Source organism: Ursus maritimus, unplaced genomic scaffold (assembly GCF_017311325.1).
Source record: "Ursus maritimus isolate PB19 unplaced genomic scaffold, ASM1731132v1 scaffold_21, whole genome shotgun sequence".
Lineage (NCBI taxonomy): Eukaryota > Metazoa > Chordata > Mammalia > Carnivora > Ursidae > Ursus > Ursus maritimus.
This window is the reverse complement of record NW_024424564.1, coordinates 52,813,325-52,834,747: the sequence shown is the minus strand read 5'-3', so window position 1 is coordinate 52,834,747 and position 21,423 is coordinate 52,813,325. Positions and strand designations below refer to the sequence as shown.

General features: G+C 52.1%; 2 protein-coding genes across 4 annotated transcripts in view; one reads left to right on the top strand and one right to left on the bottom strand.

Moving 5' to 3' along the window:
- Positions 1-1,085: 1,085 nt before the first annotated feature.
- RIBC2 (RIB43A domain with coiled-coils 2) lies at positions 1,086-17,203 on the bottom strand. 2 transcript variants are annotated; one of them, XM_040637703.1, is made up of 7 exons: positions 16,908-17,203; positions 16,314-16,395; positions 12,989-13,333; positions 9,254-9,372; positions 6,729-6,956; positions 2,102-2,268; positions 1,086-1,240 (listed from the first exon to the last, which is right to left on the bottom strand). In XM_040637703.1, the coding sequence occupies exons 1-7, from the start codon at positions 17,019-17,021 to the stop codon at positions 1,162-1,164; spliced, it is 1,134 nt and encodes a 377-aa protein (XP_040493637.1). In that variant the 5' UTR covers positions 17,022-17,203; the 3' UTR covers positions 1,086-1,161. The 2 variants fall into 2 exon arrangements, with proteins under 2 accessions (XP_040493637.1, XP_040493638.1); XM_040637704.1 differs by lacking the exon at positions 16,908-17,203 and adding an exon at positions 16,531-16,825.
- A 145-nt stretch (positions 17,204-17,348) lies between these two features.
- SMC1B (structural maintenance of chromosomes 1B) overlaps positions 17,349-21,423 on the top strand; it is a 79,544-nt gene continuing 75,469 nt past the window's right edge. For both annotated transcript variants that reach the window (XM_008702890.2, XM_008702889.2), the window contains exon 1: positions 17,349-17,457. In XM_008702890.2, the coding sequence (XP_008701112.1) occupies positions 17,349-17,457 (109 nt within the window). The remainder of the gene's footprint in view (positions 17,458-21,423) is intronic.

Here is a 21,423-nt window from a genome sequence, read left to right as displayed (position 1 = left end):
TACTATGTTATGGCAGCCCCAGGAAACGAATACACCCCCAGCCTCGCCCCTAGAGGGGGTGTACCATCACTGTCAATCACTCAGGAGCACCCGCTCCCTTCGGGATGGCCAGCGGCCGGGCGAGGGGGTGACTCACAGGGGGCGCACTTGATTTGGGTGGGTCTCGAGGTCTCCTCGCCCTGCAGGAGCAGCATAGTCAACGTGGGTCTGGCGGAACCGCCCTGTGCCTAACAGGGGCACAAACTCCAGGACATCCTAGGGGCAATCTGAGCCAGCAGACCTCTCATTTCTCTGCCGGCCAGGGAGGGTAACACCTGGGCTCCACAGACTTGTAGTGAACAAGCTCGTCCACACGAGGCACTAGTGAGATCCCGCATCCATTAGGCGCTAATAAATGCACTTGCACGTTCCCCACTCCCTGGCCTAAGATCACAATTCATATTTCAGCCATAGCACCTGCAGGAGCCCCCCCCTTGACCCGCCTTGCCCTGTGGGGGGCAGCATTGCTAGGCGAACTCTGTCTGGGTTTGAACTATGTCCCAGTGTGACCATTTGCTCAAATGCTTTGCCATTCTGGGAGCCCACGTGAGCCTGGCTTGGTCGGGAGACGGTGACGCATATCTTCAAAGTCAGCCTCTCTTCTGGCAGCTCCGCCGCTGCTGGAGCCTCCTTTTGGAAGCATGCACACTGGACCCTGTTACTCTGTGGCCCACAGCACCCCAGGACCTTTCCTGGTTAAAGTCCAGTGGATCTTCCCCTTCCACTTCACCCTGTGCGGTCCCATTGCTCTAAACACCTCGCACATAGTGAGTGCCCGTGTTAGCTCTTACAGCAGCTGGACCTGGCGGCTCAGCGAGACACAGACCCCTCAGATGCCACTCTCTCTGGGATGGTCCTTTGCAGGGCTACGTCTGCCCCATCCCTGCACCCCTGGTGCCCACGGCACCCACGACACCCACGGGGGCTCCGGGAACACTCTGCGAGCGGAGCTAGACAGAGTAATGTTCCTCATACACGTACAAGGGAGACAGAGGTTGCATGCGTGTTTGTCCTCGGGAGAAAAGTGAGAGGGGACTTCCAGAACACGGAGTGCATTGCTTTCTTTACTAAATACGACTCTTCACAGTTACTGCCTTTCAGGTATAAATGGTGCCTCTTTCATTACCGACTTCTTGTATTAAATTGTGTGAAATAATCTTCAGTGTGTTGATTTGTACAGATTTCCTCCATATATTTTTTCCTGATAATAAGACAAGGAGAAAAACAATCAGCAAATGCCTGGTTTCCTGGTTTCCACACACGGCGTGGCCATAAAGATATTTGTTGATCCCATCGGACTCCCCTCAGATCATCTCTACTGCTCCTTTGGGGCCCCAACAGAAGTGACCGGCCAACAGGAGACCCACTGGGAAACACACCTGATTGCAGAAAGTACGGGTGGGTCTCTGCCAAGTCCAAGCCAAGAGCTTGACGAACAGACAGATAAATAAGTAAATAATGTGGTTTTTAACAAGTTCACCTAGGGATCTGCATTTGACGTGTTCTGTAGGCGGAACTCTGAACGACTCTTGGGGTCTGTCGGTATGACGAAGAGACTCCAGCTTGCCCTTGGCAGCCCGGGAGACCCCTCGCTGCACTGGGCCACCGCCACTGTCGTCCCACCATGTCTGAGCCACGCAGCCTCCTGGGAAACGCCCTCCGACTCCCCCAGGCCCCCCAGTGCTCTCTGTGTACTCCATCACCAGCACCCACGGGAGGTCCCTAGGGCCCGCAGGAGCACCTCCCGGGGAGGGTCACCTGGCTGCCAGGACCAGCGGTTTCCAAGCATTTAATTTCTGGCCTGTGGCTCTCAGCCCTTCTCCCCTTCCTGTTCGGATTCTATACCAGGAGGGCTGTGCCGCCCAAGCCACTGCTGCGAGGGGGCCTCCTGGGAGATCCACAGCAAGGGCCCTGGGCGTCTGGGTGGGAAGGACTCGGGGAGGGTGGGTCCACACGGCCTGCCGTGACCCTCCCCACGGCTCAGCCGGATCTCCGCTCCGCCGTCCCACCTGCTCCTCCACCCCAAGCACTCCTCCGGCGTGCCCCTCGCCCAGGCCCTCACCGCGCATGCTGCTCCTTGGCCAGGCTGAGGTTGTTGCAATCCAGAGCCCTGCGCAGGTCGCGCCGCTGGCGCTGCTGCTGGCGCTCCATGAGCAGAGCGGCGCGAGCCGTCTGTACCCTCCGACGGTCCCAGTCCATGTCTCGCTGCCGCTCTTCCTCCTGAAGCCTCTGGAGGGAGGAGAGGTGACTCACCACCACCCGTCCCCAGACCCAGAAGAGATCCAGGGGATCATCTAGGAGAATCGGCCTCTCATCTTATAGCCGGGGAAACTGAGGCTCGGGGGGGGGGCAGGTCAGTGAGCAACGTCAAGCAGGAAATCAGAGGAGACCACCCCTACCTGCCATCATTCCAGGTGGCCCAGGGGCTTCCCACACTCGGAAGGTGTCAGCTGGCCCTCTGAAGCCTGCAGGGACAGCCGAGGCAGTCCCAACAGCAGCTGCCATCCCAGGGCTCCAAATGCAGGGCCTCCCACCCAGGATGCTACCAGTGGGGTGTGCTGCCGAACACTGGGATCACCTGGTTGCTTCTAGAACATACCGAAGTGACAGCCCACCTGACAATGGGCTTATGATCTTGGAGGTGGATTTCTGCATCTCAGCTCATTCCCCATGGCCTTCCAGACCCCTTTATAAAAGCCACCAAGGCTTAGAAGAGGAAACTGGATTAATGCAGAGGGAAGGGTTCAGTCCCCCAAACCTGAGTTTTATCAGCCGTCCTGAGTCTGAATTACTTTGTCAGCTCGCCTTCCTACAGGCAAAAGGAAGCAAAAGCAGGTGGGCCAGGTCCGAGGATGGGCACACCTCCTTCCATTCCACGGGTTTCAGGGCAGGGCTCCCAGCCACCCGGTGAGCAGGGCTAGTGTCCAGGGGCCCCGCAGACCTGGGTCCGCAGGCCACCAGGCACAGATGGGCTGGCAGAGACCCCGGCCCCCACCCAGGGACTGAGCCGAGGCTGGCGCCTGGTTTTGTCACCTACCGGGTGAGTCATTTCGCCTCTCTAAACCTCACTTTCCTTTCCTGTAAAGTGAGGCTGCTCACAGCTGCCCGAGTCATGATACAAGATGCTTTCGTCAAGGATACAGAATGCCACGGGGACATACTTGCCCCGGACTCAGAGACAGGCAACCTAACTATTCTTTGCATGATCTCAGTTTTCCAACCCGTCTCCCTATGTGGAAGAGGCGGCGGGAGGGAAGGGCACCGGGGGGCATACAAGGGTGCAGGGCGGGGCAGTATTTATGAGTGGTGAGACCTATTGGTGGTGTTTTTTCCCTGTTTTTCTGTCTTAATTTTCTACAAAGATTGAAAATCAGATAAGAATGCTGCTTTCTGGACAGATGGTCGACCTTCCTTGCCAGACAGTTGGACTGAATCTCAGGAGCGAAGGACAGACAGAGCAGGGCCTTGCAAGGGGTCCAACAATCCCTGCATCTGATGCCAACCTCGGGGCTCTTCCCACGTTGGGCTACTTCCCTGCCTCACTCCCTGGCTGCCCCCCAGTCCCGCTCCCACGCCCCCGCTGCCTCTCCCACACACTTGACCTTCTGGGCCTGGAGGAGAGCAGAGAGGGGAGCCATCCCACCTGCTCCTCATTCCCTGAACCAGGCTGCTGCCCCTCCCCCATACTCACCTGACCACGGCACCTGCCATCCCACCCAAGGTGGTCATCTGCTGACCCTGGGGCAACCCCGCCCATTCTGCAGGCCTGAGAACTTTCCTTTCCTTGGTTTCTTAGGCATTCCCCCTCCTTTCCAAAGACCAGGTGCCAACCCATCAGCTGTCACCCCCTGGGCATAGCCTACCAGTGACCCTCGAACTCCAATGGGCATCAGAACCCTGGGGGGGCTTTACCGGCCACAGACTCTGGGCCCTGCCCCAGGGTTTCTGGTTCAGGAGGTCTGGAGTGCGGCCTGAGAATGTGCATTTTTCCCAAGTTCCTAGGCAATGCCCATGCTGCTGGTCCAGAGACCCCACTTTGAGAGCTTCTGTCCCCATCTTGTCATTACCAAGAATGCCAGCCTTCCTAGTGTCACCGCCTTCAAGAGTCCTAATCCCTACCATTCTGACCTGCCTCTTCTGCCCTCTCTCCAGTTCCCTGATGGCCACAGTTACCCCACCCCTCACCCCACACCGGGCCCTCCCACCCACTGACCACACACTTTGCACTGTCCTGGCATTCTTTGTGTCTTCGTCTCCCTCCTTGCTCAGCCCAGAGTCCATGGCTGACACCCCCTGGCCAACTGGCAGATGCCCTCGCTGCCCTTGAAACTCTCACTTGGTCAGACTTGTTGGCAGACCCTGAGCACGGTCCCCTTACAGCTAAGCGTGGCCAGGGAAGGGCGCTCACTAGGAATACTTCCAGTTCATGACCTTCAGCCTCCAGGAGACCCCTGGCTCTGCCTGGCCATCCTGCCCTCTTCCCCTAGGCCATTCCTTTCCAGATCTCCTAGATGACCATTAGCACCTGGTTCTCTGTCCTCAAATCGCCAACCGGACCCCTTCAGCCTCAGCTGCTGACCTCCCTTCCTGTTTCCCCACAAGCTGCCGCACTGACACGCCCCGCCCCCGTGGCCAAGGATGATCAGCTTGGGCTCCTACCCACCCCAAGCCTCAGCTAGGGCTCCCAGGGCCTGGCATTGTGCTCCCACCACCCGGGACACGGGCTGCAGCAAGTCCCCACTGGCATCAATTTCCCCCTCTCTACTGCGTCGTCCTCATGGAATGACAAGTATGCTATTATTTCTATAATCAGAAAAACCAAACAACTTTCTCTTGACCCCGTCCCCACCAGCTACCACCCCTTCCCTGCACCCTTTAGAGCAAAACACTTTGAAAGTGTTGTCGGCACCTGTGGTCTCCACTTCCTTCCTGCCTGTGACCCTCTGTCACCCCACCCCTCCTCCAAGGGTGCTCGAGATAGAGGCCCAGGGACTGTCACCTGGGTCCTGCATTCAGCCGGCAGCCCAGCGGCAGTGACTGACCCGGGGGCTCCCCTTGCTGGGCCCCTCCTCTCTCTCTGGCTTCCCCTTCTCCAGCCCCTTCACTCTTCATAAACGATGGTGGGGGTGGGGGCTGTCCCATGACTCAGTCCTTAGATCCCTTCTCTCTGTCTTCACTCACTCCCTGCGTGACCTTAGCCAGGATCACTGCTTTAAATGCGGTCTGTGCAGCCAGATCTCAAGGCCTCTGCCTCCAGCCAGGACCCTGTTCTGCACTCCAGCTGCTGCCTTTACTTGGAGTTTGAGGTAGAAAATATTACTTGCCTCCCAGTAGCCATTTTTCTTTCTTCCTTAATAAAAAAAACTGCCAGCACCTTACTGCCTGGAATAAACACTACATTTCCCGGTCTTTACAATTTGGGGCAACCCTGTGACTAAGTGTTATCCAATGGAATTTAAGAGGAAGTGTCCTGTGAAACTTTTGAGAAGTGTCCTTAGAGTGTTCTTCCTCATTCCTTCTTCCTGCTAGATGGAATATGCATGTGATGGCTGGAGCTCAAGCAGCCATCTCGCACTAGGAAGTGGGAACCAGTTACCGAGGATGGCAAAACATTAGTCAGTGATCTTGGAGCTGCCAAACCAGCCCTGGACTATCTTGCTAAGGATTGGGTCTACATGCAAGAGGTAAGTTCTACTTTATTTAAGATGCTGTCAGTCAGGGTTTTCTGCCACGATCAGGCACAGAATCCTAACAGATATAGATGTCTAATGGGCACTGCACACATAACATACACAAAGTTGCACTTGTGACTTCTACTCCACCTACCAACCTGCTCCTCCCACCATCATCCTCTCTCAGGAAATGCCAACTCCATCCTTCTCACTGCTCAGGCCAGAAGGCCTGGAGTAATCCTTACCTCGTCTGGGTCTCATGCCACACCCAACCCTTCAACCAATCCTGTTCACTCTACTTTCAGAATAGATCCAGAATCCGGCCACTTCTCAGCACCCTTGCTGCCAGCACCCTGGACCCAGCCGACACCATCTCTCACCTTGACCACTGCAACAGCCTCCCCCACGATCCCTCTCCCCCCCCACCCCAATATAGTCCTTCCTCAGCACAGCTGCAAGAGGGACCCTGCTAAATGTAGGTCAGAGCATGTCACTCCTCTGCTCAAAACCCTCCAGAGCTTTCCATCACAGTCCCAGAAAAAGCCAAGTCTTCCCCGTGGACTGCCAGGACCTTGACCTTCCACCTCCCAGACCTCCTCCTACCCCTGCCTTCAGTCCACTCCAGCCAGCCGGCTCCTCACTCTTCCCCGAGCAGGTCAAGCTGGTCCTGCCACCAGCAGTTCACCCTGCCTGGGGGTCCTTCCCCAGATATTTGCGTGGTTTGCTCCCCCCCTTCTTCAAGTCTTTGTTCCAGCATCACTTCCCAGGCTCCTGGTGACCCCCCTCAAACCCCGCATCCTCCATCCCCTGGCCCAGCCTTACTCCCACCCAAGCACATCACCCATGTGTGGGGTCATTCGGCTCTCCTCTCCCCCCACCCCACCCAGAACATAAACTCCTTGAGGGCTTCTTCTAGGGACAAGTACAGCAGCAGCTATAACCAGATGCTGGAGGAAGGCAGCAAGTGGCCCAGGGCTACGTCTGCGGGCTCTGTGAGGAGGGGAGGGGGGTGGGCACCAGCTTCTCCTGGACTTGCTGCTTCTGAACCAGGCGGATCTGCTCCAGCTGCTCCTGGGTCATGCCCTTCCAGCGGTCAGGGACGACGCGGTGTGGCCCAAAGGAGCTGGCCGCCTGCTGCGGGTTCTCCGAGAGCAGGTCCCCACGCAGCAGGTTGGAGATCTCAGCCAGGTTATCTTCTTGTTCCTGTTTTTTCTCTCGAATTTTCCTTTCCAGTGACTCGGTGGCCTGCACAGAGGAAGACATTAAGGAAGATGCCCTCAGTGACCCCATGGGGATTGAGGCACAGGTGGGCGAATCTCATTAGGAGCCCTTGACGGAAGAGTTTGCTAAAGTGCACGTGGGACAGGCGGGGTGGCGGCAGTAGACTCGTCAGGCACCGATGCGGGGAGGCCCTTGAACCCTGGCTGCCTGGATGGCGATGGGCCCGTGGGCTGGGCTGAGGGGGTCCCCACCTAATGGCTGTGTGTGGGAACAGCAGGTATTTGCACTGATTTGCCCAAGTGGGGAGCTGTCTCCCCGGGTTAGGCCACCATCTCCCACTGGCTTGGCTTCACTCACCTCAGGGCAGGGCTCTGTGCCCCTCCCAGTGGCCCCGGTCACCCTTGGACGGCTGGAGGCCACAGAGAGTACCCAACAGAGTGACCCACAACAGTGCTCACTTCTTTTGTTTTAAGATTTAATTATTTATTTGAGAGAGATCTCGCACAAGCAGGAGGCAGAGGGAGAGAAAGAATTTCAAGCAGACTCCTCTCCAAGCAGGGAGCCCGAGGTGGGGCTCGATCCCAGGACCCTGACATCATGACCTGAGCCGAAATCAAGAGTTGGACACTCAACTGCCTGAGCCACCTAGGCGCCTCAAGGCCCCAAGACTGAGACTGGGGAGTGTTTCCCACCCACCCCAGCATGAGTTAGCCCACTCCGGCCGGCACAGGGGGCTGTCATCATTATCCCCACTCTACAGATGACAAGACTGAGGCACGTGGCTGGCTTTTCCAAGGCGGCAGACGAGAGCCGGGTCTTGTCCCCGCACCGCTGGCTCCGGGGCCGCCGCCAACCCTGACACCACAACACACGTCTAATGAAAGGAGCGGCCGTCACCTCCCTGAGGGACACTCTCCAGCGTGTGCCTCCCCTGCTGAGCGGGACTGGCCTGCTGGGAGTGTGCTCTCGAGGACAATCACCCAGACCTGTGTAGCAGTACTCCAGGCCAAGGGGCAGAGCCTAGCTCTAGTCCGAAGCCAAAGGTGCAACAACACGGTTTCCAAAACACGAAACAGAAGCGGTCCCCAGCAAGAGGGCTACTACGTAACCTGCTGAGAGAGCCGAGCGAGCGACAAGGGAAAGAAGGAATGAGAGCCACAGTACTGCCGAGACAGGAATTCTCTGCGGGGCGGGAGCAAGTGACCTCTTCTCTTAGGCATTGTCTGCAGAATGAAGGGCAAGGACCAGGTGACGTTGAGAACCTCCTGCAGCCTGCTGGCTGGTGACCTGGGCTCCAGGGGCCTCAGTCTGCCCTTGGGCTCCCCCCGCCCCCAGCCCTGGCCGAGCGCCTTCCTCAGACCTCCGCAACCCCTCCTTGCTGCCCCGTTGAAAACCAGCATTCTCTCTGGTCTCTGGTCCAGCCTCTCGAGGATTTGGATGACCTAAAAGTCCCACCAGAAGGGTATTTTTGAGCTTGTGTCTCCCAACTATTTAGTTCACAATGTGATGGTGTTAGATCCTCCAAATAGCATGTACTTCATAACACACACACACACACACACACACACACACACACGCACCCCAACATGGGGATTAGAAATGATGAGGTTAAACATAAATCCCGGAGCAGGAGTCTCCTTTTCCCTCCCCGCTCCCTGGTGCATCGTCTTTCATGCTACTGCACAGACCACAGTTCTGGTCAACCAGCTCCTGGGCGAAACGAATCGGGGTGGCCCCCATCCCATCCAGGAAGTATAATCACGTTTGAAAAGAAAATCAGGGAAGGGGGCGTCTGATTAACAAAAGGAACAGAGAACAGGGAATGGCCGGGTGAGGAGCAGCATTTGGGAGGAGGTCCTACAGAGTTGGGAGAGGAGGGAGGTGTCAGGAGCTTCCAGAATTGACGCTAATCGTCAGCATCAGAATTGCCCCTGTTAACAAGGGCCGGAGGACCTGTTCTCAGGAAGGACCAGAGCTCTGAGAGGTGAGAGAGAGGAAGTGAAAGCAAGACAAGGTGTCAGAGCAGGCTGGGTGGCATCCGTTCAGGTAGACGTCAAGAATCTGAGGTTTAGAGGGTCAACTGAGACCCCCCCGCCCCCCAGGCTCTCGTGGCCAGTTTTGTTGAATTTCACACCCTGACTCAGAGCTCAGGAGCAGGGATGGGGTCTCACTCACCTCCCTAATTGGGCAGCCCCGGCAGGGCTCTGTCGGGGTGTGGTGTGAGCCAGGGAAGGGCTCAGCCTGGGTACGGGAGGCGGGGGCACCCCCGGGGAAGCAGCTGTGTGTGTGTCCGCGCCCCCCAGATGGAGCCCGGGATGTACCTGGCTCTTGTTGAATTCTTTCACAGCTGCGCTAACAGCCTTTCTGGTAGCACTTTCCAGATTCTGTAGATGCTTGGCTGTTTCATCGAGCTGCAGTCTTGTCTTCACGTACAGGTCCTCTGAAAAGGAAGCAAAACACAGTCAAACCTCGCCTGCCCACCCGAGCTCCTTCCCAGCCGTGCCGAGCACGTCTTCTTAGCCTGCCCTCATCCACGGAGCAGGGGACTTGGGTAGAGCTCCGGGGTGCGGGCACGGGGTGTTGGCACACTACTGGGAATCGCTGATGTTGGCCCTGGTCCTGGGCTGGGGCACTGATCAATCATCCTCAGAGGGAGATATTCATGCAGTCACAGCAGGACTTTGGAGGACAGGCATCCAAACAGCAAAAGCTAAAGACTGAGAGTCAGACAGGAGCAGGCTGCTAATCCCACCCGGACACTTTCTAGCTCTGTTAACGCGACCTTTCTGAGCCTCCAGCCCTCTTTGCGGAGGCAGGACAACTCCTATATTGCAGGGTCGTTACACGTTTTTTTTAAAAAGTCACGGATTGCAAGGTTCTTCACATGGTGTCTGTGCCCCATGGGGTCGTCATTACCTCCAAACACAAAGACCAAACTCTAGTGGTGAGTTAGTGGCCTCTGCCCCCCTTGGACTTCACCTCCCCCACCTCCTGCTGACACAGGAGGCACACACGGACTGGGCCCTTTGCTGGGCACCTAGCGTACAGGTGGGCAAGACGTCAAGGGCTCTTTCTGCCTTCGTGGAATTTACGGTCAGGAGACGAGCAAGGTCATAAACGAATGAACCCCGAAATACATCTGTGGAAGCACATCGCAATAGTGCTCTCGCGGAAAAGGGGACCAGGAGAGGAAGTGCTGGGAATACGTGACTCAGGCGGAGGTGGGTGGGGAGTAAGAGCGCTTCTCAAGGAGGAAGGGACATTGAAGCTGAGGCGGGAGGACAAGCGATTGGGCAGAGAGCAGGTGCAAAGGGTCTGATGGGATTTGCCAGGATCCAGAAGGGAAAGGAAGCCAAGTGGCTGGAATGGAGCGAGTGGGGTAGGGGCCATAAGGTGACACGGGGTGTTGGGGGTGGGTGCTGAGCAGCAGGGCCCTGTAGCCCACAAAGGATTTTGCCTTTTATTCTGTACATAATGGGAAGCCACTGGAGGGTCTTAAGCTGGGATGGAGGGAGTGGGGGTGACATTGTCCAACTTGACATTGTTCCAAAAGTAGCACTCAGACTGCGATGTTGAGAACAGACTGGAGAGGACAAGAAAGAAAATGAAGGACAATTAGAAAGACCTCGGTGTGGTCCCTCCCGGTGAAAAAAAGGTGGTGGCTTAGATCACCGTGGTGAGAGCAGGGATGGGAGAAATGGACGGTTCCAAATATACGCCCGAAGTAGAAGGACAGGAGTTGAGGATGGCTTGGAGACAAGGGTGGCTCAAGGACGACTCCCAGCTTTGTGGCTTGACTAGGGATGGAGATGGCATTCAGTGAGGGGAGGAGGGTGGAGGGAGGAACAGAGCCGGAGAGAAATTCAGGGTACTTTCCAGAATGTAGTGAGGTGCCTGGGGACATGTCCAGGGGACAGCTCAAGGGCCAAATCCAATGCTGAGATACAAGCTCTTAGCCAGAGGTGGGAAAGTGGGCACCTGGGAAGTGGTTGAGATTTATTTTAAGGCCTATGAATGCATTTTCAACAGGTATCTATGTACTAAGAACTAAAGACAGAGCAGTGAATAAAACAGACAAAATCTCCTGCCTTCATTGAGCTTGGGATAGGATATGGACAGAGGGATGACAAACACATAACCATACAGCATGTCAGTGATCAGTGCTACGGAGAAGTGGATAAGAGAGTGTGGGGATGGGGGAGGGTACAGGGTTGCCATTTAAAATAGTGGTCCGGGAAGACCTCTCTGATAAGATGGCATTTCAGCAAAGACCTGAAGAAGGATAAGGAGCAGGCTATGCAGATATATACAGGGAAATGTTTCCAGGCAGGGGAAACAGTTGGTGCAAAGGCCCTGCGGCAGAAGTGCCTCACACATTAATGTTCTGAATGAGGAAGCCAGGGTGGCAAGGGTGGGATGAATGAAAGGCAGTGTGGTCGATCAGTACAGACTGTGAAACCCTTATTGGTCCTTGAAATGAATCTGGCTTTTATTCTGAGTAAAATGAGAAGCTATTGGAAAGTTTTGAGCAAAAGATCTAGCTTGATTTTTAGCAGGTTCATTCTGGTCGCTGGGTTGAGAAGAGATTACAGAGGGACAAGGGCAGAAGCAGAGAGACCACCTGGAGGCTGTTGCAATAATCACACTGAGATGTTGAGAGCTTGGTCCAGAACGGTCGTGCTGGGGGCGGAGGGAGGTAGCTGCAATTTGAGATGCTTTGCGGCTGGACCAGGTGTGGCATTTGAGAGAAAGGAAGGAATCAAGATGCCTTGGGGTTGGGACCTGAGCAGCTGGAACAGAGGAGTTCCCATTGACAGAGGTGGAAGGTCAGCTTTGGGGGGAAGGTCAGTGTGTCTTGTATTGACGTTGATAAGTTTATTAGACACCCAAGAGCAGATGGATGTCGGGAGGTGATTGGATGTATGCTTCTGGATTCAGCGAGGAGTCCAGGCTGGAGATGTAAATTTGGGGAATGATGGCCTATGGCTGGTATTTAAACCCATGAGACTAGCTGAGACCGGCACGGGAACCAGTGTGGTTGAGAGAGGAGAGGCGCAGAGGGCCCCGGTGAGCAATGACATGTGGAGGTTTGGAAGGAGAGGAGAAAATAGCAAAGGGCCTGGGGAGGAGCACCAGGCTGACGGTGTGTCCTGGAAGCCAGTCGAGGGGAGTATTCCCAGGAGGAGGAGGTGATCCCCGATGGCACAGGCTGCAGATGAAAAAGAGGTCTGGAAATGGAGCTTGGAGGGGCAGTGTGGAGGTCCTGGTGATGGTGGCCAGGCAGTTTCGGGGCAGGGAGAGGGCAGAGGTCTGGTGGGGATGGGCCATCTGGGGAGACATCGCTCCTGGAGAGCAGAGAGAGAAGAGAAGAAGGGGGGGGCACTGGGAGGAGGGCGAGCTGCCCAGGGAGGCTGCAGGGAAACCACTTGAGCACAGTTCCCGTTTGGCCTTCACCAAAGCACTTCTGTGTCCTGTCACCCCACTGGCACGTGCATGAGAGCAGTGACACTGTCCACTCTGTTACCGTGTCTTGCCGGCACGAGAAGTCACCGGAGCTTAGGAGCTGCTGGGAGTCCCCGCGCAGAGGCACTGATAAGCAGAGACGCTGGCCTGGCCGCCCAACGGCCCGCAGCATGTGCTCGCCTCGCAGCGTCCTCCAGGAGAGAGCTGTTTCCCGCCTTTGGAGACCTTGCCAGAGAGGATCCCTGGGCCTGGGGGGGTCCTGGTGAGGGCAGTGAGCATGGAGCTCACGGCTGCACCCCTCAGACCCTCTAGGAACGTCTAGCACAGCCCTGTGTATTCCCCACTGCCTTCCCAGCAGACTGCAAGCACCCCGAGGGCAGGGCGCATTCTTGGTTATCCTGGCTGGAGCCCGGGCACAGAGAGCAAGCTCAGAGCTGGTTTCCTGCTAAATCCTGGAAGGTGGGCCCTTTCTCCTCATGGCCAACATAGCACGTTAGCTGGACTTAAGAGACAAAATGAAGCTGGGGAGAAGAGCAGGGTGCTGATCTGTGGAAGAAAGTGTTGAGACCAGTGTGTCCTTCGCGTTGCATTACCTGCACATCTCTGGTAGGCGCGGGCGTTCTCCCACTCCCTTTGCTGCTGCAAGGACCATTCTCGGCTTTGCTCCTGCTGGAATTTCTTCCTCTCGCGGAAGTTTAAGTCCTCTCCCATGAATCTCTGCATTCCTGACACCGTATTCCGAATATCATTATCTGACTGCCTAGCGGGAAGATCTTTCTTAAGGGCTAGGGGGTCTGATAGGTCAAATTCACGGCGTGTTTCTGGCCTCTGGAAGTGCTGTTGGAAGTCATTGATGGCTTTACAGAGGCTTTTCCTATCTCTCCTTTCCCGGCCTTCCAATATGCACGCGATTTTGTCATTTTGCCTCATTTCAGCAGCTGGAAGAAAGAGCGTATTGGTAAGATTAAGATTCCGAGAAAAAATAAATTTGAATCTGCTTTAAAAAATAATTTTTGGTGATTCTAAAAGTAATATAAGCCTCTGAAAAGGTAACACAACTATCAAAGAATCAGTATTCTGAAATATAAATAACCTACAAATCAGTTTAAAAAACCAAACGGGGAGGCCTGGATGGCACATTTAGTTAAGCAACTGATGATTTCGGCTCATGTCATGACGGGTCATGTCCTGGAAGTTCATGGGGCTGGGGCGCTTGGGTGGCTCAGTCCTTAAGCGCCTGCCTTCGGCTCTGGGGTGATCCCAGGGTCCTGGGATCGAGCCCCGCATCAGGCTCCCTGCTTCGCTGCGAGCCTGCTTCTTCTTCTCCCACTCCCCCTGCTTGTGTTCCCTCTCTTGCTGGCTGTCTCTCTGTCAAATAAATAAATAAAATCTTTAAAAAAAAAAAATGAAAGATCATGGGGCACCTGGGTGGCTCAGTCCTTAAGTATCTGCCTTCGGTTCAGGTCATGATCCTGGGATCCTGGGATCGAGCCCCGCATCACGCTCCCTGCTCAGCAGGAAGCCTGCTTCTTCCTCTCCCACTCCCCCTGCTTGTGTTCCCTCTCACGCTGCCTCTCTCTCTGTCAAATAAATAAATAAAATCTTAAAAAAAAAAGAAAAGAAAAGAAAAGAAAAGAAACCTGAAGATCAATACACTTCTGAAAAGATGACTGGCCTTACAAGATGGGAACCATCTGATAAATTGGCAAAATATTTAAAATGCTTATAATAGCATGTATTAGTAAAGAAATTAGTAAGGAGAGTAAGGAAACTAGATTTCTCATTCACTGCTTGGGAGAGTGCAACTTGGTACAATTATAACTTTGGAAAGCAATTTGCCAACATCCCATAAAACTGAAAACACGCATACCTGATGATCTAACAGTTCTACTCCCATGCATCTCTCACCCGTATACGCTAGGGACATAGCACATCGATAGTCATTGCAGCCTTGTTTGGAAAAAACCTAAATCAGCCATCAGTAGGGAATGAATAAAGAAATTGCAGCCAATTCACATAACAAAATACCATAAGGTAATTAAAATGAACATCCTATATGTAGATCACTGATTAATTTAATTTTATTTTTTAAAAGATTTTATTTATTGGGGCGCCTGCGTGGCTCAGTCGTTAAGCGTCTGCCTTCAGCTCAGGGCATGATCCTGGCATTCTGGGATCGAGCCCCACATCGGGCTCCTCCGCTATGAGCCTGCTTCTTCCTCTCCCACTCCCTCTGCTTGTGTTCCCTCTCTCGCTGGCTGTCTCTCTCTCTGTCGAATGAATTTATTTATTTGAGAGAGAGAGAGAGAGACAGACAGACTGTGCAAGTAGGGGGGCAAAGCGAGGGGAAAAGAAGCAGACTCTCTGCCGAGTGAGGAGCCGGACGGGGGCTGATCTCCGGAGCCTGAGATCTTGACCTGAGCCAAAATCAAGAGTCGGTCACTTAACCAACCGAGCCACCCAGGTGCCCCATGACTGATTAATTTTAAAAATATGTTGAATAAAAAAGGTTGCAAAAGGATCCATTCAATGTATTTATGGAAGATTTAGGTGAAATTTTGAAACACCCAAGGCAAAATTTTGTATCTTAAAACACACACAAAAAATTTAATATCATCATGAATATGTACATAAATAGTACAATATGACGAGAAACAAGCATGGACATGATATAGCTGCCTGAGGAAGGAAGAAGAGGGAAGATGATGTGGGGGAGAGCTCTATCTAGCTATAGTTATACAAACACACATATACATATGTGGGGTTTATATATATTTATGTATATATTTAAACATTTATACATTTTATATATATATACATACATTATAACACATGTATCTATAGATATTATCCGTACATATATAGCGTTTAATTCTCAAAAAGAATTCCTAAAATAAGATATCTAAAGCCAATTTGGCAAAATATTAACATTTAATCTGCTAGTAGGTATGTATGTGCCCGTCATATCGTTCTTGAAAGTTTGAATTATTTTTAAACAGCATATTGAAAAAAAGGTGAACTGTTCAGAAACTAGAGAAGAAAATAAACTTCACTCATATGCTATCATTCCAACATCACCACTGCTTATGTTTTGGCATATTTTCTTTCTGTCTTTTTCTAAGCTTGTTTTTAAAAAAATATATTTTAACATTTAATTGATAGCCATGGTATATACAATTTTGTATTCTGCTTTTTTCTATTAAAAAAAATCCTAATGGGGGCACCTGGGTGGCTCAGTCGGTTGAGCATCTGACTTTTGATTTGGGCTCAGGTCATGACCTCGGGGTCATGAGATTGAGCCCCCAGTCAGGCTCCACGCTGGGCGCGGAGTCAGCTTGAGATTCTCTCCCTCTGCCCCTCCCACTGTGCTTGCTCTTGTGCTCACTCTCTCTCTCTCTCTCAAATAAATAAATAAGTCTTTTAAAAAATTAAAAAATCCTTATAAGCTTAAAAAAATTAGCTGGAATTGTTGCACCTGATGTGGGAAAATGAATTCCATTTGAAATTTTGATCTCAGGGCTACCACGCTATCGTATCTAGCTCTGAGTCAGTGCAGGGACGCGAGCTTGCAGTGTGTGGATGTCATCTAGTGCAAGCAATGGTTCCCTGGAGAAGGTCTGGAACTTTTGAGGAGAGATGGTGTGTGTTTAGGGTTTTTCATACCCAATTTTTAAAGAAAACGGGTAAAAACGTACTTTACCCTCAAAATATATTTCCTACAACCCACATTGAATTCAAAAGCTGTTTTCCCTTTAACAGAGAAAGAATCAGCACATTAAGTTAATCGAGCACAAGCAACTGTGAAATTTTAAAAGGAGGAGTGTGAAAATGACAAGTTTTACATATTTGAAGACATGAGGACTGGAGTCCAGAGGTACACAGCCTTAAACTGCTAGGGAGACTTCAGGAAATGCTCACCAAAAGTTTCATGTCTAGCCTTTTCTGTTGCTTCTTTTATCTTCTGCTCATGAACCTGAACATCCCAAGCTTCTGTGTCTCCCTGGGAAAGGAAAACAAGGGGAGACGAGTTACAGCCAGATATTTTTAGTCAGTCGATGACAATCCTACTTAATTTTTTAAAGCCTTGTTCCACGATGAACTAATTGTCTTAGGTACACATCAGGTCTTTGCATACCTGGATGCTTTTGCTTATAGTTGGTTCTTCAGCTTGTCCCCAGAGCTTCCTTCTCCCTTTCTCTTGGTTAATAGAGATCTTCAGAACACAGCTTAGGCAACACCTCCTCTGGGAAGCCCTCTCTGATTTCCTCTCCCAGCCCCAGTCTGTGCTCTCCTGACACCCTGTGCTCCCCTGCCTCACAGCGCTGATTCCACGTCTTTCCCGTCGTCAGCAGTCAATACAACGAGCCAGTCCTCCCCAGCACAGCTGGCGCCGTTCGCGGCTGTGCCTGAATCAGCGGTTTCACCGCAGGGGTTCGCCTCCGCTGTCCCGCCGCCCGCCTCCCGCCTCCCTCGCCACCCCCCTGCACACGCCCTCCCGACCGGGGACCTCACCCCGATGATCCTGTTCCTGGCGTTGAAGATCCGTTTCTGCCTGCACAGCTCGTTGTGCCTCCTCTTGCCCAGAGCCAAGTACTGCTCCAGGTCCCTGGGCTGCGCTAGCTCCATGACTGCAAGTTGCGAAGAAATCCTAAGAGGTTTTTAAGGCACGCGAAACGAAAGGAAAAACACAACAAAGTTAATACTAGCTGTAGCCTAAGCGAGGCTGGTTCCGCTGCTATACGCGCCGGCTTCGCCAATTTTCAGTCCGGCTTTCTGCTACCTCGCGGAGGGCTAGGAGACCGGTTTCCTCGGAGACGTAAACAACCCGGTTGCTTAGGAACGGCGCGGCGCCCCCTGGGTTCTCGCTCTCCTCTCGCGAGACTCCGCGAAGCACTTCCCGCGCTTTTCTTGCGGGCGTGTGGGGAAGACGCTTGAGGCGCGGAGGGCGCAGCCATGGGCCACCTGGAGCTGTTGCTCGTGGAGAACTTTAAGTCGTGGCGGGGCCGCCAGGTCATTGGCCCTTTCAGGAGGTTCACCTGCATCATCGGCCCCAATGGCTCCGGTAACTGGGACCCTGAACGCCTCTGCCCGCCCCGCTCGTCCAGGCCGCATTTTGCCTGAGGGGACGTGAGGGCGGCCTCGCGTACCGGCTCGGGCGGTTGCTGCCCACCGGCCTCCGCCGGCCTCACTCCTCCCCTCGGACCCGCCCTCCTTCGCTGGAACCTAGACCCTCACCCTCTCCTCGGGACCCCTGGGGACCCTGACCCTCACCCTCTGTCCTCGCCGCCAGGTGCCCAGCCTCGTCCTCTGGCGCCCGGCCCCGAGCCCTCTGCCGCCTGGACCACAGACCCCGGCCCTCGGCAGCCCATACCCCAGTCCCTAACCCTCTGCCCCCCACCCTCCGGCACCCGGAGCCCGACTCCACCCTCTGCCTTCGCCGCCAGCTGCCCATCCTCGTTCTCCGCTGCCCAGAGCCCGACCCTCGTCCTCCGCCCCCAGTCCTCCACTGCCCGACCCTCATCCTCGCCACCAGGTACCTACCCTTGCCCTCTGCCCAGCCCCCAGGCGCCCACCTTCGTCCAGTGACCCTCGACCTCCGCCGCCTGGCACCCCGCCCTCCAGGGCCCAGACCGGGACCCCGACCCTCGCCCTCCTGCACCTGGTGCTGGCCGCCAGGTGCCTGTCCTCGCTCTCGGCCCCGCCCTCTGCCGCCGGCCCCTCCCCTTCAGCTGCCCAGCCCCCCACCGCCAGGTGCCCACCCACGCCCTCCGCCCAGCCCCTGGCCCTCTGGCACCTGGATCCCGCCCCTCGCCCTCCGCCCCTCTGTACTCAGCCCTCCACCACCAGGGGTCCACCCTTGCCCCCTGCAGCTGGGCCATGACCCTCCTCCACACCCAAACCCAGGTCTGCCCAGGACCCTCCTCTCCTTTGCCCTGGCTCCCAGGGCTTTGCGGGTTTCTTCTCCAGGCCTGAGCCCTAGCCACCTCTTGTCATGAGCACGGTTGACATAATTATAAAGCAGGTTCAGGATTCCAAACTCTGATATATCACCACGTGTTTAACTTGGCTTCTTACAAAGCAAAGCACAAGACTAGTCAAAAAAAAGCAAAAAAACAAAAAAAACAAGATAGAACAGGAGGTAGGAAGTTAACCAACCCATCCTGAAGTCAGTCTGTGAGTGTCTGGTTGAGATAGGGCCTCAGACAGGGTCAGCGCTGGGCACTTACTGCTTATTATGTTCAAGCAGTGAAGGACCTCTGTTCCTTTCAAAGATCAGTCGTGCAGAGCCTTCCCCCTCTGCCTTTCTGAAGTGTCAGACAAGAGGGGCCAGTGTCTGAGGAGTCTGACACTGCTGCAAAAAATCCTCTTTTTAAAGGGATTTAATCAGTCTTGGGCCTTTGCAGACCTCCCTTGTTTCTGCTGGTCATCAGATCTGAGTGTGTCATGAGCTGGTGCTGGTCTAGTTGACAACTGGTCTTAGCTTGCAATACCCTTACCTGCTACCTCATTGCTTGACACAGGCCCCTGCTTGACAGGAGTGACTCCATCTTGCTTGCTACACCTCTCCTCTCCACCCGCTTCCTTTTCTCATCCAAATTTTAAGTGAGAGAGATCTGAAGGAAATAAGTGGTTTTCAGGAACCTGAACAACAGTTTGGATTCAAGGAAACTTCTACACAGGAATACTGTAATAATAATGGCATTCGTGGCACTTTTACCAAGTTCCTGGCACCCCTATTGCAATGCTCATAAGTGGGTATTATCCCATTTTATAGTATAGGAAACTGAGATTCAGAGGGGCCAGATGACTCTTCCATGGTCACCCAGGAAGTGGGAGAGCCTGGACTTGAGTTCGGGCCTGGCCGGTCTCCCTACCGCGCTGCGGTAAGAATCCATAGATGTAATGACCCTAGCAGGTGGAAGGCCTAATGATGATAGTTACTACAAGATTTTTCCTAACTCAAATCTTCCTTGTGGCTATCTTAGGCCAAATTTCCTTGATTCTGTTATCAAAAAGACATTGAAAAGATAAGGGTAAGAATACGAGAGTATTTATAATCTTCTCCACTCATTTATCAGGAGATCCCACCATCAGTTGATTTTCACCTTTTAACTGGTGATTATGTGGAGGGTTGCTGGATTGTATTTTGTACAGTGTAATATTTTGAATGAGTATTTGGGTAAAGTCTTATACTGTGATTAGCCTAAATTACTTGCCCACTGCTGTTCAAGATCCAGATAAAGTGGTGTTTTGAACTTTTTTAAATTATTGCCATATCTAAGTTTCAATCTTATTTCTTCTCTTAATTCAACAATACATATCATGATTAAATATATCTTCAGGTTATTATGAAAATGCCTTTACAACTTCCTCTCGTCCCACATGCCCTGGAAGCTCCACTCCCCTCCTGAGAATCACTGGTAACCCAGAGACACCGCTTAGAACCATATAAAGCCAATCGTGGGTTATTTCAGCATTACCTTTAATATCATCTCTCCACAACAAAAATTTTTGGTTTACTTACTGCTGAATTTTGCATGGGCTATTCATATTCTCCTATATGATGGCCAAAACTCAGTATAATACTAATCCATGAATAATTTAATGGGGGATATTCTATATTCATTTGAATACTTGTTAATAAATTATCTTTTTAAAAATCAACAGAATTACTGGCACATTTAGGTAGATTTTATTAAACCAATTGATAATTCTGTTATACTCATTTTCTCTTAAACTTCAATTTAGCTAGTTGTAGTCATTCCTTTTGTAATAATTTCCTATTGCTACCACCTGTCAAAGTTTGACATGTTCTCATTTGTTTTTAGTAAATCTAAATCTGGGTTTTTGTGGGTAGTGGGAAAAATGTCATCTTTAATCTTAACTTTGATGTTTTCCACTCAAATTTAGCAAATAGTTTTTGTGTATATTTAGTATTAGAAGCAGAAGAAGATATGTGTAATAAGACAGCTTCTGCTCCCAAGGCATTGGGAGTATAAGAAAACGACACACTTATTGAAATAGAAGGCCCAGTGACACTGTTTATGGAACTTTAAGCAAGGAAAATACTAGATCTGACTTAGGGAGGTACGGACAGGAAGGTGTAAAGATAAGGAAAGGTTTTCTAGAGTTAGCATTTGAGCTGGCCCAAAGAGTAAAGAGTATTTTCCTAGAGATTTGTGAGTCTATTTGTGGGACAGTTAATAGCCCAAATTGTCAAGAATGTAGTGCATGTGTAGGGGAGCAGTTGTGTATAATGTTGGAATCTAATTGGGTAAGTCCTTGCCAGAGTGATTTATTTAACTTTATGGAAAAAATGGTAGACTGAAGCAGGACTATTTAGCAGGGAAGTTCCACAAGTATGCCTGAGTCTAAGGCTATCCTGTCCACTTAGGTTTATATCCTGCCCCCTCCTCAGTTCTTTGCTTCTGTGATTATCTTTCTCTTTGGATTGTATCTTCCTCCCTTATTGGATAATTTTCATTGGCAATAATACATCCCTTATTAACACTCTTATAACATAGAGGATAGATAGCTGTATGAAAAGAAAGTATAGTACAATGTTAATTGTAGAATTTAGTGATAAATATATGGGTGTTTACTATGAAATTGTTTCAACTTTCTTGTGTGTTTGAAAATTTTATAATGAAATGCTTGGAGAAAAGCCCTTGAACTTCACTGTCTCTTTAGGCTGTTGCCCCATTTTAACAGCACAGTGAAGCTCTTTGAACCATCCTCGGTGCTCTTGATTCAGTTTTCAGTCCCAAGCTCCACTGAAATGACACTTAGTCTAGGTCACCATTGACCTACATCTTGTAAGAGTCAGTGGCCAGTTTCCTTCCTCATCCTGTTTGACTTATCAGTGCTATTTCATTCATTTAAAAATAATGGAATGCCTACCATGTGCCATGCACTGGCCTCATCAGTGAACAGATAAAAATCCCTTCCCATGTAGAACTTGCGTTCAAGTGCAGAGAGACAGACAACAAAATATGAGCATGTAGAATATTAAAGTGTTAAGCATTAA